The sequence below is a fragment of the Chenopodium quinoa genome, unplaced genomic scaffold (assembly GCF_001683475.1).
Source record: "Chenopodium quinoa cultivar QQ74 unplaced genomic scaffold, ASM168347v1, whole genome shotgun sequence".
Classification (NCBI taxonomy): domain Eukaryota; kingdom Viridiplantae; phylum Streptophyta; class Magnoliopsida; order Caryophyllales; family Amaranthaceae; genus Chenopodium; species Chenopodium quinoa.
Genome location: NW_018744662.1, coordinates 1,282,083 through 1,297,769, shown reverse-complemented (window position 1 = coordinate 1,297,769; position 15,687 = coordinate 1,282,083). Strand labels below are relative to the sequence as shown.

At 34.0% G+C, this 15,687-nt stretch overlaps 1 protein-coding gene across 2 annotated transcripts; it reads left to right on the top strand.

The window, feature by feature from the left end:
- Positions 1–3,718: 3,718 nt before the first annotated feature.
- LOC110701931 (glycine-rich cell wall structural protein-like) lies at positions 3,719–5,789 on the top strand. 2 transcript variants are annotated; one of them, XM_021879542.1, is made up of 3 exons: positions 3,719–3,858; positions 4,043–5,217; positions 5,550–5,789. In XM_021879542.1, the coding sequence occupies exons 1-2, from the start codon at positions 3,786–3,788 to the stop codon at positions 5,215–5,217; spliced, it is 1,248 nt and encodes a 415-aa protein (XP_021735234.1). In that variant the 5' UTR covers positions 3,719–3,785; the 3' UTR covers positions 5,550–5,789. The 2 variants fall into 2 exon arrangements, with proteins under 2 accessions (XP_021735234.1, XP_021735233.1); XM_021879541.1 differs by having other exon boundaries at positions 4,043–5,225.
- The last annotated feature ends 9,898 nt before the right edge of the window (positions 5,790–15,687 follow it).

The window sequence follows — 15,687 nt, the reverse complement described above, 5'->3', positions numbered from 1 at the left end:
AGTTCAGCAAAATTAAGGTGAAGAGAACCGGGCCTAAGTCAAACTTGCTATCTAACTAGCTTGATTGAACATGAGATTCAATATGACATGTGTTAAACCGGACCTGAATTCATCCCAAACCATTATAGATCCGATGACACAAGTCAACCTAATCTTAATCAACCCAACCCGAATATTTATTATATTAGTACCCTATTTATCAACTCGAGTTAAGATAAATTGAATATAATATAATTATATAACCCAAGACATTATAGAATCTAATTTAACAGTAATTAGTTCATAATAGACATCTCTCTTATTTTCTCTTTTATATGTCACAAACTAACAATTCGTCAATTCCAATCTTTTATCATCGCACGTGACTAAAAACTTTTAAAGATAGCTTAAGCAATTTAAACATTTTTTTTGAGATCTTTACTCTTTTAATGAAGAAGTAACTCCCTTTTGAACTACTCGTACTATAATAATGTTTGTGAATTATTGTGAATATATATTAATACATAATTAATTCTTTGTTGATACAATTATACAAACTTTCAAGAAATATCTCTCATTCTACCATATTTAATTTTCTTTTGTTTTTCTTTTTTTTGGTACAAGTTAAGGGTCTATTCTCTTCCGTTGAAATTTAGTTCAGTTCAGTTCAGTTCAATTCAGTTCAGTTAGGGCTGTGCAGAGTACGGTCTAGACCGCACCAAACCGCAAACCAAATCGCAATTTTGCGCTACGGTGCGGTTTGCGGTTTGGAAATTACAGTGCAGTTTTCAAATTTGACCAAACCGCGGTTTTGAGGTTTGGTGCGGTTTCAAAAAAATTTCAAACCAAATCGCACCGCAATCTGCAATTTAATGCAAAGACTCTTATATGGAAAGAAGACTCTTATATTGTATTTATATGTACTGAATTGTCTGGGTCATTATTAAGAAAACCAAAGTTTTCCTTTCTTATTACTTTCCGTTTCTTGTGCTTTGGAGTTGTAATGGAGTGGTTGTGGTTTACTTAATGATTTTGCTCCATGTTTGCCTTGGCATGTTACTGGGTCACTATTAACATTGAAGTAAAGCACTACTTCTTTATTGAATTATTTGCATAGTTGTACAGTTTCCAAGTAAAAATTTCATAACAAAAGATTAGCAAATAATCATTATTTGTGAGGTAAAAAAATTATGGAAAAAACCGCAAATCGCACCGCACCAAACCGTATTTTGCGGTGCGGTTTGGTGCGATTTGTATAGAATTGCGGTTTGGTGCGGTTTGAAAAAATCACAAACCGCAATTTTGCGGTTTGGTGCGGTTTGAGATCCAAACCGCACCAAACCGCACCGTGCACAGCCCTAAGTTCAGTTCAGTTCAGTTCAGCTCTTAATTTATGTCTAATGATATTGCTAATAATATAAAGCCAAATTTCATTCTTTTAAGCTCTTATTACAACGACGACGACGACGACGACAACAACAACAATAATAATAAAAGTAATAATAGTAATAATATTAACAACAACAACAACAACAACAACAACAACAACAACAACAACAACAACAATAATAATAATAATAATAATCAATAAGTAATAAATAATAATAATAATAATAATAATAATAATCAATAAATAATAATAATAATAATAATAATAATAATAATAATAATAATAATAATAACAATAATAATTGAAATAATAATACTAATATTAATAATCAATAAATAATAATAATAATCATCAATAAATAATAATAATAATAACAATAATAATAATAATAATAATAATAATAATAATAATAATAATAATAATAATAATAATAATAATAATAATAATAATAATAATAATAATGAGTTAGATACATGTAAGTGTTTTTGTGTTCTTTTGTCATAATACTATTTTATTTTTAAATTAAATACTATATGTGTTTAAAATGTTTAGAGGTTTCAAGTTTTTAATATATTTTCCATAAATTTTATAATTATATAGTATATTTTTCGTAAATATTTTAATATGTACATTTGTATATACACATATGTATAGCAATAAATAATCAATAAATAATCAAAGATCCCTAATCCGTAGTTAAAAATCACTAATTAATAAGTTCAGTTCAGTTCAGTCAATCGGAACAGACCCTTATGTGTTCCAAATAAGTTTGCATGTTTGTAAAATTGTCATGTCAGCTTGTGTTTAAGAAAATGGCGACCATCCATGTCAGTGTCTTTGTATCATAGAAAAAAGAGATAGAAAGGGATTTATTAAAAAAATTAAATTAGGTCCTATAAAGTGGGATTATGAGTGATAAAAAAAATGAATAAAAAAATATCATCAAGAATAAAGTAAAAGTGAGTAGATTTTAGACAAAAAAACGAATGAAAACAGAAAGTGAGTAGAACTTAAATGAAGGGAGTATAAAACATCGATCTTCCATATAATAGAAAAGAGAATGAAAAATGTGCTCTAGCCCCACGAAACACATCACATGTGACGGATTAAACTATTAAAGTGACCTTACACGTAAGGGGGAGTGTTGAAGTTGACTTCCCAAACAACACCTGTGATATAATATGTTTTGGGATAAAACCTCCTTAAATTTGTATGAATTCTATCTTTTGATTGCGGATGCAGCCAAAATTTGTATTTGGCAAAAAATTTAGATTGCATCTCTTAAATTTTCCGAGACATGTCTCACTGCATGTGTCTTTGTCTGTATACTAGATTTTTTTTTCTTTTTTGTTGGTTGTGAAAGCTATATACCAATTTATTAAGCCTCATCATTCTCGACTTTACCTTAATGTAGTTCAATTCTTTCTCAATGTAATAGTGTATGATATTGAGGGTAGGTTCATGTCTTTTTGTCGACAAATAATACTCCATAATTTTATTTTATTTTAAAATTTCCTGAAAATGAAATAAAGGTGTTGCAGTGTTTATAAACAATTAATTATTTATTGAATCTTTTTTAGATAGCAATTTTTTTTTCAATATTTTCTATTATTTAACAAGTTAGGGTTGCTATCTTCACTATCAGAAGAAGAGATGACTAACATTTTGTGTATTTTCCCTTCTAAAAAAATAATAATAATACTCCGTAATAATAATAATAATAATAATAATAATAATAATAATAATAATAATAATAATAATAATAATAATAATAATAATAATAATAATAATAATAATAATAATAATAATAATAATAATAATAATATGGAATTAGTCTAAATACTAGTTGATCAATTCATAAATAATTTAAGATGTGCAAAAAAATTGTCATATTTTTATATTTTTGTAAAATATAGTTTAAGGTACTCCAAGTAATTAGTTTATTATGACTATATGTCGATAAGAGTAGTATGCTGCTCCATACATATTAATCATGATTTAGACTAAAATAGCTTTAATATCGGTGAGATATCTTGTACAATAAACATAATAAGTCAATAACAATAATATAACTATTAAATTAATTCCGAACAGAGAGAGGACAAATTAGGATATGATTTTATAAACACGACAAATGCATTGATGGAGTAGAAAGTAATTAAAATCTATCAGCAAAATGAAATACAGCCAAAGTGAACGAGTGTCAATCTTGCTCTTCGGCATGTCACCACGTCCAACATCGTACCTTCACATGACATTCACCACGTGTTAGATTATTGGTGACATGCAACACTACAATTTACGTCCGAATGTCGATTTTACCCCAAAAATGTTGGCCTATAAATTGGCTTTATTACCATTTTAGTAAAGTATATTACTTCAATATTTCATCAAAACATTACCAAAACAAGATATAATGACGTTCAAGACGTTTATTTTGCTAGGACTTTTGCTTGGTTCGGCTCTCTTCATTTCTTCACTTGGAAAAGGTGAGCATGCATTTTCATTTCTATTATATAAACTCCATGTTCTAATTAATTATATTAGTGGAATTTAATAATTTAAACAAATAACTTTATGTAATAATGTAATGTTATATATGACTTGTACAGATACTTAAATAATGATTCGATTATATGTGATAATAATTTGCATGCATGTGTACGTATGTAGTTGATGGGGAGATTGTAGAAGACACAAGGGAAGGAGTTAACCAAAGAGGCAAAGGAGGTGGCAAAGGGGGAGGCGGCCAAGGTGGTGGTAAAGGAGGTGGAGGCGGCGGCGGAGGAGGACAAGATGAAGTTCCCGCGTTTGACATCAATCAAGCCGGAGGTAAGGGAAGTGGTTCTGGAGGAGGACAAGGTGGTGGTAAAGGAGGTATAGGAGGAGGTATAGGAGGAGGTCAAGGTGGTGGTAAAGGTGGTATAGGAGGAGGTGGCTCCGGAGGAGGTAAAGGTGGAGGTGGCCAAGGAGGAGGCAAAGGTAAAGGTGGTGGCTCTGGAGGAGGTAAAGGAGGTGGCGGTGGAGGTGGCGGAGAAGAGGTCATAGACATTAACGGACACGGAGGAGGTGGTTATGGCGGAGGACACGGAGGAGGTGGGTATGGCGGAGGACACGGAGGAGGTGGTTATGGTGGCGGAGGACATGGAGGGGGTGGGTATGGTGGAGGAGGACATGGAGGGGGTGGCGGAGGACATGGAGGGAGAGGTGGAGGAGGGTTTGAAGAAGAAGAATTTGATATTGATCAGGCAAGAGGGGGTGGCCAAGGCAGAGGACAAGGAGGTAAAGGAGGCGGTCAAGGCGGGGGACAAGGAGGTAAAGGAGGTGGTCAAGGCGGAGGAGGAGGTAAAGGAAGTGGCGGAGGACAAGGAGGAGGAAGAGGCGGTGGAGGAGGTGGAGGGTTTGAAGAAGAAGAATTTGATATTGATCAGGCAAGAGGAGGTGGTCAAGGCAGAGGACAAGGAGGTAAAGGGGGTGGTCAAGGCGGGGGACAAGGAGGTAAAGGAGGTGGTCAAGGAGGAGGAGGAGGTAAAGGAGGTGGCGGAGGACAAGGAGGTAGTCAAGGAGGAGGAAAAGGTGGTTCCGGAGGAAGCCAAGGGGGTAGTCAAGGAGGAGGTAAAGGTGGTTCCGGCGGAGGACAAGGAGGTAGTCAAGGAGGAGGCAAAGGTGGTTCCGGCGGAGGACAAGGGGGTAGTCAAGGAGGCAGCAAAGGTGGCTCAGGAGGAAGTCAAGGAGGAGGCAAAGGTCATTCTGGCGGAGGTCAAGGAGGTAGCCAAGGAGGAGGCAGAGGAGGAGGAGGCGGTTCCGGAGGAGGCAGAGGAGGTGGTGGTGGAGGAGGATTGAACTAAGTACGTAGGCAAGTACATATCTTGTTAATTTTTTTCTCTTGCAATTTTAGTTCCTTTTGAATTAAGAGGTTAATATAGTATTGTTGTGTTAAGTTAAGAAGACCATCCTCAAAGTAGGGAAGGTTCAGTACATTGAACACAAACACTGATCCAAGTGCCTTTAATTATCTATGGATAAATTTGCATGCTAATTTATCATGGAGTACTAGTTTTTGTAAAAAGTTGTTGATTATATAATGCTTGTAATGTAATTAAGTTGTTTAAAAATTCACAATATAAGAGTAAATGATTTAATTTGTTTTTGTTTTTTTTCATGTTTTTGCTTTGTTCAGGGAATCATTATAAAACACATGGTGGATAATCGATGTTATGAGGGTTCAAGTGCTAAAGTTGGACAACCTTCAACGTGATCGGCACATCATGGGGTTAAATATCTATAGTACGTAGTTATATTGTATATGTAGTATATATAGATGTAAGACTTGAAGAGATCGAATAAGAGATTGTCAAGAAAAATACTTGTAACGTTTCCTTATATATATGCATGAGACTTTCTCTAGTACTTTAATTTCATTATCTTCTTAATCTCAAGTAATTAGGATAGAGCGAGGTGTTGTATAAAGGCCATATAAAACTTTAGATTCAAGGAAAAACCTAACGAATTTATCACTATAGATTTTGAAAGAATAAAAAGCAAATTAAGAATATCTTTGGAGCCAAGGGATAGAAGTAGTTTTGATAATAAGTTAAATTATTATTAATAGCAACTGATATTTTACTTTAATAAATATTACTAGATGTAAGCCCGTGCGATGCACGGTTCTAGTAATTATTTTATTTAATTTAAAATTGTGTATATTTATGAAGATCATTCATTAGATATATGGATAAAATTCCTAATATCATAAGATACTTTTTTAATTTTAACACTAAAGATATCTTTTGTTGTTTTATTTATTTTATGTGACGCACTGACGCTTGAATTTAAAATCCCAAACCTTATTCACTAATTGTGACAATTTAAATTTATAATTCAAAAAAGAAATGACAAATCTCGTTTTTTAATTGATCAAAATAAGTCTTTTGCCTTATGCGTTTATTTAATATACTCGTTCTGTTTAAAATGTTAGTCTCATTTATAATCGTTTAACTATAAAATATTATGGGAAATTAGTCATATGAGATTTAGTTTTATTCGTCTTGATGAGTACATTATTAAAATCAGACTTTTACAACATTTTCTAGGGAGAGATTAAAGATATTTGAGATTAAAAATTTGCATCCATATATGTAAAAAAAGATAATTATTATTAGTTTTTTTTATTGTTTTTTTAGAGAAGATAACTATTGGTTTTTAAAAGTAATTTAAATTTTAATTATTCACTATTCGTTGTTTTTAACTATGTGTCAAAATTCTTAAATCTTATTCGTCACTTTTGCTTAGGTGGCGAGTAAATTTTTTAATTCTAAAATAAATTATTAATCTAACTTTTCATTGGACAAAATAATACCTTTTCTTATGTGACGCGTCAAATGCTCCCGAAAAATGCCTACTTTATTTATATATATTAGATTTCGTTTTATTTCGTTTATTGTATTTCATATCAATCAAGTGTGAATCAAAATATTGTAAATTTCAGGAATTATAGGAACTAGCTAGCTTAGGAATTAATAATTTGCAAGCAAAACCCTCTTTTGTTTCAAAGCAAATTAAAGTCCAAACAAGAAATAAAAACATCAAACACTTCAATTTAATTCTAAATTCCCATGTTGTAGCTGTCGTGGGATCACCAAAATTAGCTATGGAGCTGCCCAAGCTTGCCCCCACGAAACATTACTTCGTAGCCATATCTTATTCTTGTTTTGGCCCCATAAAAAACAAAGCACAAGGTTAAAAAAGAATATATGCGTTACAACTTACAAGTCTATATATCTCCTTTACTAAAAACATAAAAAAATAAAAAAGTTTAAAAAAAAAATAAAAAACTTGTATTAGTTACACTATGCCAAAACCCCAAACTAATTATAGATAAAAAAAGCATAGTTGATTCCTCTTTTTTTTTTTTTTTTTTTTTTTTTTTTTTTTTTTTTTTTCTACTAGGTTCTTCAAAAATAGTGTTTCATAGATGGGAAATAGCTATCATTTTCCTTTAGTTTCTTTATGTTTGATTGAATTCAATAAAACTACATGCATGTACTCTTTGAAGGTAGTAATTAAGTACTCATATAGTGGGTTTGAGAGTAGTAAGTGTCCCTATGGTGGTCTTATTCTAATTCTGTATTTATTTTTTGAGTTTAGTATGGTACAAGTTGTTGTAAAGATAAAGATTTGTACCGGATCGAAAAAGAATTAATTCTTTGATTACAATGAGATGAAAGTTTTCTTTACAACTACCACAAATCGATTTACCCTTTCGTCAAAAAGGGTTGTCATTCACAACGATATGAAAGAGGGTATGAAAAGTGTATGATTTGCAACAACGATTGTAGCTTTGTCGAAAGGATGTTTTTATTTGATTCAATTGTCATAAATTTACTATATTAATATATAATAAATATAAAGTAAGGATATTCCAATTAATTTTTTAAATGTAATTTTAAAATATACTTTGGAAATTGATATGAAGATACTCAATTACAATTTGACTTAGGATCTGTTTACTTAAGCTTAATTTCAGTTCAATTCAGCTCTTAATTTCCTTCACTCATAAAATAATAATTTCAGCTTTATTCGGTTTAGTAAATATGAACAGACCCTTAAGCAGTTATAAATTACTCTTTAAGTATATATTGTATATTGATCATCTACTTAACAAGTCACTATAATCTTTATTATACACATGAGTGAGCACTTATTTGTATTTTTTCAACTTTTATTTTATATAATTCAACAAAATGTCTTTCATCGGCGTTTTGGATCACTACAAGTATTAAATTAAACATGTTTATCAAGAAACAAATAGTATTAAATTATACATGTTTAAGTGTTTAACCAACTTAAGTCAATTTTTTTTTTTTTAAAAAAAAAAAAGTTAGTCTTGTTATAGATTTTGTTGACATCCTTGTATTTTTTTTTTTTTTGGGTATACTTGTATGTACTTCAATTATATTGAGGAAGATAACTTTGGTAATACGGAGTATATGTTTGGATATAAGAGTTGACTTATTTTGTAACCAACGATTTGGATGTTATCATCATAAATGAAGCTTATCAAAATTAGAATTACATTGTAGCCGACACTTTCAGGCATGGCTGCCCTTCATCACTCCAGCCCAACCTCTCACTAGGGATTTTTCGCCACGTTCTACATGATATGATCGACTACCCTTTGAACCAATTAAACTACAAAGTATTCCTTTCATTTCTTTTTACTTACTACGTGTTGGTATTATATTTTTATTTTTATATTCTCCGATGCATACCTTTAACTATAACTAAAAGTATATACTTCGTATTTAATAAGGAAAAAAAAATTAAAAATTACATAAAATGATACTTTAAACTGAACTGAAAATAATCGTATCATAACAAACTCTTAATTTAGAGCTCATACATACAATATAATACTCCCTCATTCCTTTAATACAATGTCTTTTTCTCTTTATTATGTGAGGAATAAATGCTCAAAAGAAGCATTGTATCAAGGGACGGAGGGAGTACATACGAGTACTCCGTAGTTTTCTTTTTGTAATTCCATTAATGCCTGAGAAATGGTCCTCAATTTAAGTGTGATTGTGTGAACAATAAGTGCAAAACCAAAATTATAAGAAAATTCCGATTCATGTTGAAAATATTGATCGGTTCATTTAGGGCGACGCTTAGCCCAGTAAAGTGCTGGACCAGCACACCAATTTTATCAATATTAAATGTTATTGGTGGGCCCTTATTTTGTATTAGTATGTATTTTGTACGTATGAATTTGTATGCCCATATTTATACATCGTTAGCGCGCTTTCCAAGACCGTTACAACGATTGGTCCGTTATTATGCAAATGAGGTTGAATAACATGACATTTATGATAACATGACAGAGGGTTTGTCTGATGACATGACATTTATGATGACATGACATTTATGATAACATGACATTTATCATGTATTGTCGTGTTGACATATACACTGTCATATTGAAATATTTTTTTTTATAGACATAGTTATCTTATTTATTTATATTGTCATATTAACATATATATTGTAATGTTGACATATACATTGTCATAATGCAATGGGGTTTGGGGGTTTAGGGTTAACAGAGGGTTTGGGTTTTGGGGGATTGTGTTTTGGGGTATTAGCAACGAGGTAGAAGTGTATTGTCATTGAATTTGGTGTTAATGTCATACCTTTATTCTTTAATGTCCGATATTGACATCAAGAACATAAAGTGTTGTTGGCATTTATTTATCATATTTTCATTAATAAAAGAATAGTTTTTAACTATAATTAGGATAAGTTGAGTCTCATTTAAGGTTGTTAAATGCATTTCATTTTATATTAGGATTGGTAATTGAGTTCAATTCCAATAAGGATTGTATATAGGATTTAACTTTCAATTACATTGTTCTGAAGGAATTGTGTCTTCAATAAGTGCAATTACTAGATATATCAAGGATCACTATTATGGAGATAATAAGTTCGTTCTTTTGGGTTGTCATTGTTTGGTGCTAGATATGACAAATGATCTTTGGGCTAGTTAAAAAGTCCAAATCCCAATAGAATGGATCCTATGAAGTCACACAACAAGGGTATTGGGTTAAACAAGTAAGAGACCCATTGATGAGCCTCATGAGATTATGACATACCATGTAGAGTGTTGAGCTAGAGTAGTGTATTTGGGATAAGGTGTTTGGGCTTGACATGGACTCTTATTTATATATTTAGAGATGTGATCTATAATAAGATCCATGCCTAGGGTTGAATAGAACAATCAACATACAATAGATTGTGAAACAAACAACCAAGTCCCAAAACCCTAAACACTCTCCTCACCTCATGACCCTCCCTCTCCCCTCGTCCGTACGTCCGGCGCCCCCTCGTGGTGGCTTGTGGTGTTCATCGTGGTGGTTCGTGGTTAGCTCGTGTTCGTGGTTAGCTCGTGTCTCTCTTCTCCGTCGAAGGCTGATTGCAGCATTCAATCACAACTAACTAGCATTAATGGAGGTTTAATTTGTGCCCGTGGACTAAGTAGAGGAACCACGCTTGGGGTTCTTTATCTCCCATTGTTCTTGCTTAATCGCACGTGGAATCACGCTTCAAAGGTACAATTATATGTTCTTTATGTGTTATGCATTAGATCTTGGGATTAGGTATTGTATGAATATGATTCATGTTTTTTCGCAATTAGTACTTATAAACTCCTACATGTTTGACTATAATGAGGAATGTTAATAATGTTTAACTATAATTAGGATTTTTGAAGAATGTTAATCGACATTTGAATATCAAAGGATTTAATTTGGATAATGGGGCCTTCAAAGGATTCAATTAGAATTAAAGGCTTCTTCAAAGGATTCAATTAGGATTAAGGGTCTCTTCTCTTCAGCTTAAGTTAAATTCAGTTTAGGTCCAATTAGCTTTTAGTTTAGTTCCCGTTTCCTAATTTCCTTCTCTCATAAACAATTCCATAAACAATTCATTAGGATTTGATTTGAGTTGAACTCAATTGAATTGAACTAAACTTGTTAGGAATTGAGTTGACTTGAACTTATTAGACTTTGTTGAATGTAGTTGATTCTAAGCATTCCATTAGGATAACAAAGTCACATCCAATTACCAATCCTAATTGAGTAACAAACCATTTAACAATCCTATTTGAATATTAATTAAAAGAAAAGTCCATGTAGCAATAATTCACTTCAAAAGTTGTTAGTGATTCTAGTATAATTGTAACAGTTATTTTCATAAGTGAATAAATTGTTGTCAATTGAATGTAAATTAATGTCATTGTCAGATTAGTTTACTGTCATTACATTTATTTAGTTGTAAATTACTGTTGTTAGCAAACCTTTTAAAAAATTTCATTATGCATTTTCTCAGTAATTAGTTGTATCATAATCCTGCCATGTCTCTTAATTTGCTGAGTTGTCCCACTACTTAGTATTTTGGGCTCTATCAGCTGAATAGCTGAATCCATGTAGCTGATCAAGAATAAAGGTAATTGGTTCTTTATGTCGTGGAATGATTGTGATTGGTCCATTTTGGAAGGTTTGGATTGATGACATGGACGAGTGGTTCCTTTATCATATTTATTGCTGTTTGTGATCGGGGTATTCTGGGATGTTTAGATTGATGACATGGACTATTGGATCGTTGTCTATTTTGGGAGGTTTGGATTGATGACATGGACTATTAGGTATAAGGTTTAGGACATAGTTAAATTTTATTGTCATGTAAACATTTATATTGTCATATTTCAATATGTTATTGTCATATTTCACTTCTATTTGTCTTATGAAAATAGAGATCAGTTATTGTCATCTGTCATGTAAACATTTATATTGTCAGGTATCTTGGTGTTATTGTCCTAAGTATACTCCTTCGAAACCCACCCATCCTTGATTTCGACCACCTTAGGCCATCCACACAACCTAAAAACCCATCTTCAAAACCCACTCGTCATCAAAAACCCAGAAAACGGCTGGGTGGTCGGGAAGAAGAAAAATGAAAAAGGGAAGAAAGAAGGGCAGCATGTTGATGGGAGGGGGAACGGGCAAGAATTTGGTGGTAGAGGAAGGCCATCAATGGTGGATTAGAAGAGGAAGTATTGAGGAGAGAGAATAAAGTGGGAAATCAAATAAAATTAGGGAAGATGACCGATGGAATATACATAATGAAACGGGTAGATAAGTATCTTATAGTTGTATAGATATATGTATGAACAGTGTCAATACAACCATAATACTTTCATTTAATGTGAAAATGACCGCCTTACCCCTGTGTTGGTCCAGCACCGTGCTGGGTTGAGCCAGCCTCGGTTCATTTATGCCTAAAATCTTTGTGCGGCGCACCAAAATTCCAAGCACAAATTTGTCCCTTAAATTTCCTCTATAAATTTGCGATTTTAGCTTAGGAAACTTCTAATCAGTGTAAACTGTAATATCATAGGTAAAAACACTAAAGTTTCTAAATTAAACTTAACTTTTGAAAGTTTGTATCTTAAACAATGAAGTTTAAGGCTTATGTTATAGTAGGGCTGCTTACTTTCGCAGTTCTAATCTCTTCAACCGCTGTAGCTGATAGCAACACATCTAACGAATATTGTTTTGATAGCAACACTTTGTCCTTCTATCCCCAAGGTTCTATTGGTTCAGGGTATGATATTGTTTTGATTTTTGATGGTGCTTACAAAGCCCGGGATCAGTCTGCAGGTGCGGGTTGGATTTTCAGACGTCCTAGTTCGGACTTGGTCGTTGGGGGTGGTTCTAGAGCTTTTCTTTCTTCATCGGCTACTCACTCGAATTGCAAGCATGTCTTTGGGCTCTCAGATCTGCAGATCGTAGGGGTTATGGACGTCTTTTGATTTACACTGATTGTTCGACTTTGGTTACTCTTCTTCAGAACAAGGAATATTCGGACATTTCCTGCATATGCTTGCTTCAGGATATTCAAGCATTAATTTCCAAGTTCTCTGCCTGTGAGTTTTGCAAGGTTCCTCGTCAGTGGGTGGCTCCGGCTCATTGGTTAGCCATCAATGCTCGTCAACGACATATTTTGTTTTGAACCTTTTAGGTGTTTTCTGTTTTTTGTTTTTAAGTCCGTCTTGTAAAAAAAACAAAAAAAAATACATCTAATGAAGTACGTACATAAGCGTAAGTATTAACTCAGTATAATCCCAATTTAATCATCCATCTTCTTAGCACGTCCTGTGATTTTAGGGCCTATATTAGTGTATAATATTATATAGCTACCGGGCCTAATTCACGAGCCCTAATCTCTTGTATAAATACACAACTCATACTCTAATGAAAATACGGAACATTAATTCGTGACATGGTATTGGAGCGAAATTCACTCTAAACTCTAAAAACCCTAATTTTTTTTCTCTCTAATCTCTACATCTCTAATCTCTACATCTCTAATCTCTAATCTCTAAATTCTAATCTTCTCTATTGAAAAATTGACAATGGTGGACGAGTCAAAGATCGATCCTTCATCCCCCTTTTACCTAGGTTCGGTTGATCAACCCGGAAACCTTATCTCTCATGTCATCTTGAAGGGTGATAATTATTTGGTGTGGTCTCGTGCGATTACACTATCCTTGAAATCCAAAAGAAAATTTGGCTTCGTTGATGGCACTATCTCCAAGCCGAGTGAGAAGAAGAAAATTCTTGACTGGGAAACCGTAAACTCATCTATGTTGGTGTCGTGGGTCTTGAGGTCCATTGATACCAAAATTGCTGCATCCGTTCCCTATTTTGAGGAAGCTAAAAATCTTTGGGATTATTTGGAGAAGAGGTTATGTGAGGCTAATGGACCTCGTCTTCAGCAACTAAGGGCAGCGATCACCGGCTGCACACAATCCAAGAACATGAGCATCGAGGAGTATTACACGAAGCTTATGGGACTCTTTGATGTTCTGACTCGCCTCAAACCCCCTCACGATAGTGAGTGTGGTAAGTGTGAGTGCGATGTTGCTGGGAAATATGCACAAGATAAGGAGGAGGAGCAATTGCATCAATTTCTAATTGGAATTGACGATGATCATTATGCTCTTGTGAGGATGCTCTTGTGAGGATGAATTTTCTGTCTCAACAACTTCCTCCGACTTTCGATCGTGCCTATCAAGCGTTTCTTCAGGAGGAACGCTCACGTGGTATTGCTCTAAGCAAGGAGAAGGACGAAGCTCACGTTTTTGCTCTGTCCTCTAATGGGAGGGATTTTCAATCCACTCCAAAGGTGGATAAGTCGAGGTTGTTTTGTTCTCATTTCAAACATTCCGGACACGACAATATGGGTTGCTTCGTTCTTCATGGCTACCCTGACTGGTGGCTAGAGAAATATGGGAAGAAAGGGGGGGGCAGCCTCTTCGGGACAGCAGCTCACCACGCACAGCAATAGGTCCTCTTCTTCCCCTGCTACTGCTGCCTCTACTTCTACCCATGGCAGACCCACGGCTCGGGCTAATGACGTGGGACCTTCTCTTGGTGACACTTCTTCTAACTTTATGCTTTTTCATGAAACTCTCTCTGCCTTTTTTGCCTTACAACCTGAACATGTTCGTGCGTTTGTGACAATGGTTAATAATCAAAACCAAGATAAGATGAGTGGTGAGTCTCTTTCTTTGTCTTGGATTATCGACAGCGGTGCTTCACACCATGTAACCGGTGACGACTCTTGCTTATTTGATGTACACTTATTCACCCGTGCCCGGTTGGACTCCCAGATGGTGCTAAGGCCCTTGCTACGAAGGAGGGTTGTGTGTATTTGGCCGAAAATATTATTCTTGATCATGTGTTATTTGTTCCTCAGTTGACTTGCAATCTTATTTCGGTCTCTTAAATGATTGATGATTCTCTATGTTTTGTCGCATTCACTGATTCTTTATGTGCTATACAGGTCCAACACTCGGGGAGCCTGATTGAAGCTGGTTAACGGATAGATGGAGTATACTACTTTCGGCGTGTTCCTAAAGTGTGTACAGTGACATATCCGAAGGTTTCGACATTCGAGCTATGGCATCGTCGTTTGGGGCATCCGTCAGACAAGATTGTCAAGTTAGTTCCTACTATCAGTGCTAGTTCTAGTAGCAAATTTTTAAATAAACCATGTAAAATTTGTCCACAAGCTAAACATTCTCGGGATAGTTTTCCCAATAGTGATAGTAGGGCTAGTCGTATTTTTTAGATGATACATTGTGATTTATGGGGGTCTTATAAGACGCCTTCTACTTGTGGTGCTCATTCTTTTTTTACGATTGTTGATGATTTTTCACGTGGTGTTTGGATTTTATTTATTGATTGACAAAACTGAAGTTTATTCTTATTTTTGCTCTTTCTTTGCTATGGTTAAATGTCAATTTAATGTTCATGTTAAATGTGTGCGGAGTGACAATGGCACAAAATTCAAACCCATGATCCCATATTTTATTGAAAATGGCATTCTTTTCCAAACCTCTTGTGCTGGTACACCTCAACAAAATGGTCGGGTAGAGCATAAACACCAACATATATTGAATGTGAGTCGTGCTTTGATGTTCCAAGGCAATTTGCCAATTATTTTTTGGGGTAAGTGTGTCCTTGGGGCGATCTATGTCATTAATCGTACTCCTTCCTCTTTGTTGGCCAATAAAACTCCATATGAAATACTTTTTGATAAACAACCAAACTTTGATGAGTTGTGTGTCTTTGGGTGTTTATGTTTTGCTTATAATCAAAAGTTAAAGGGTGACAAATTTGCCTCACGTAGTAGAAAATGTGTGTTTGTCGGATACCCTCATGGGAAGAAAGGTTGGAAATGCTATGACTTAGAAAACA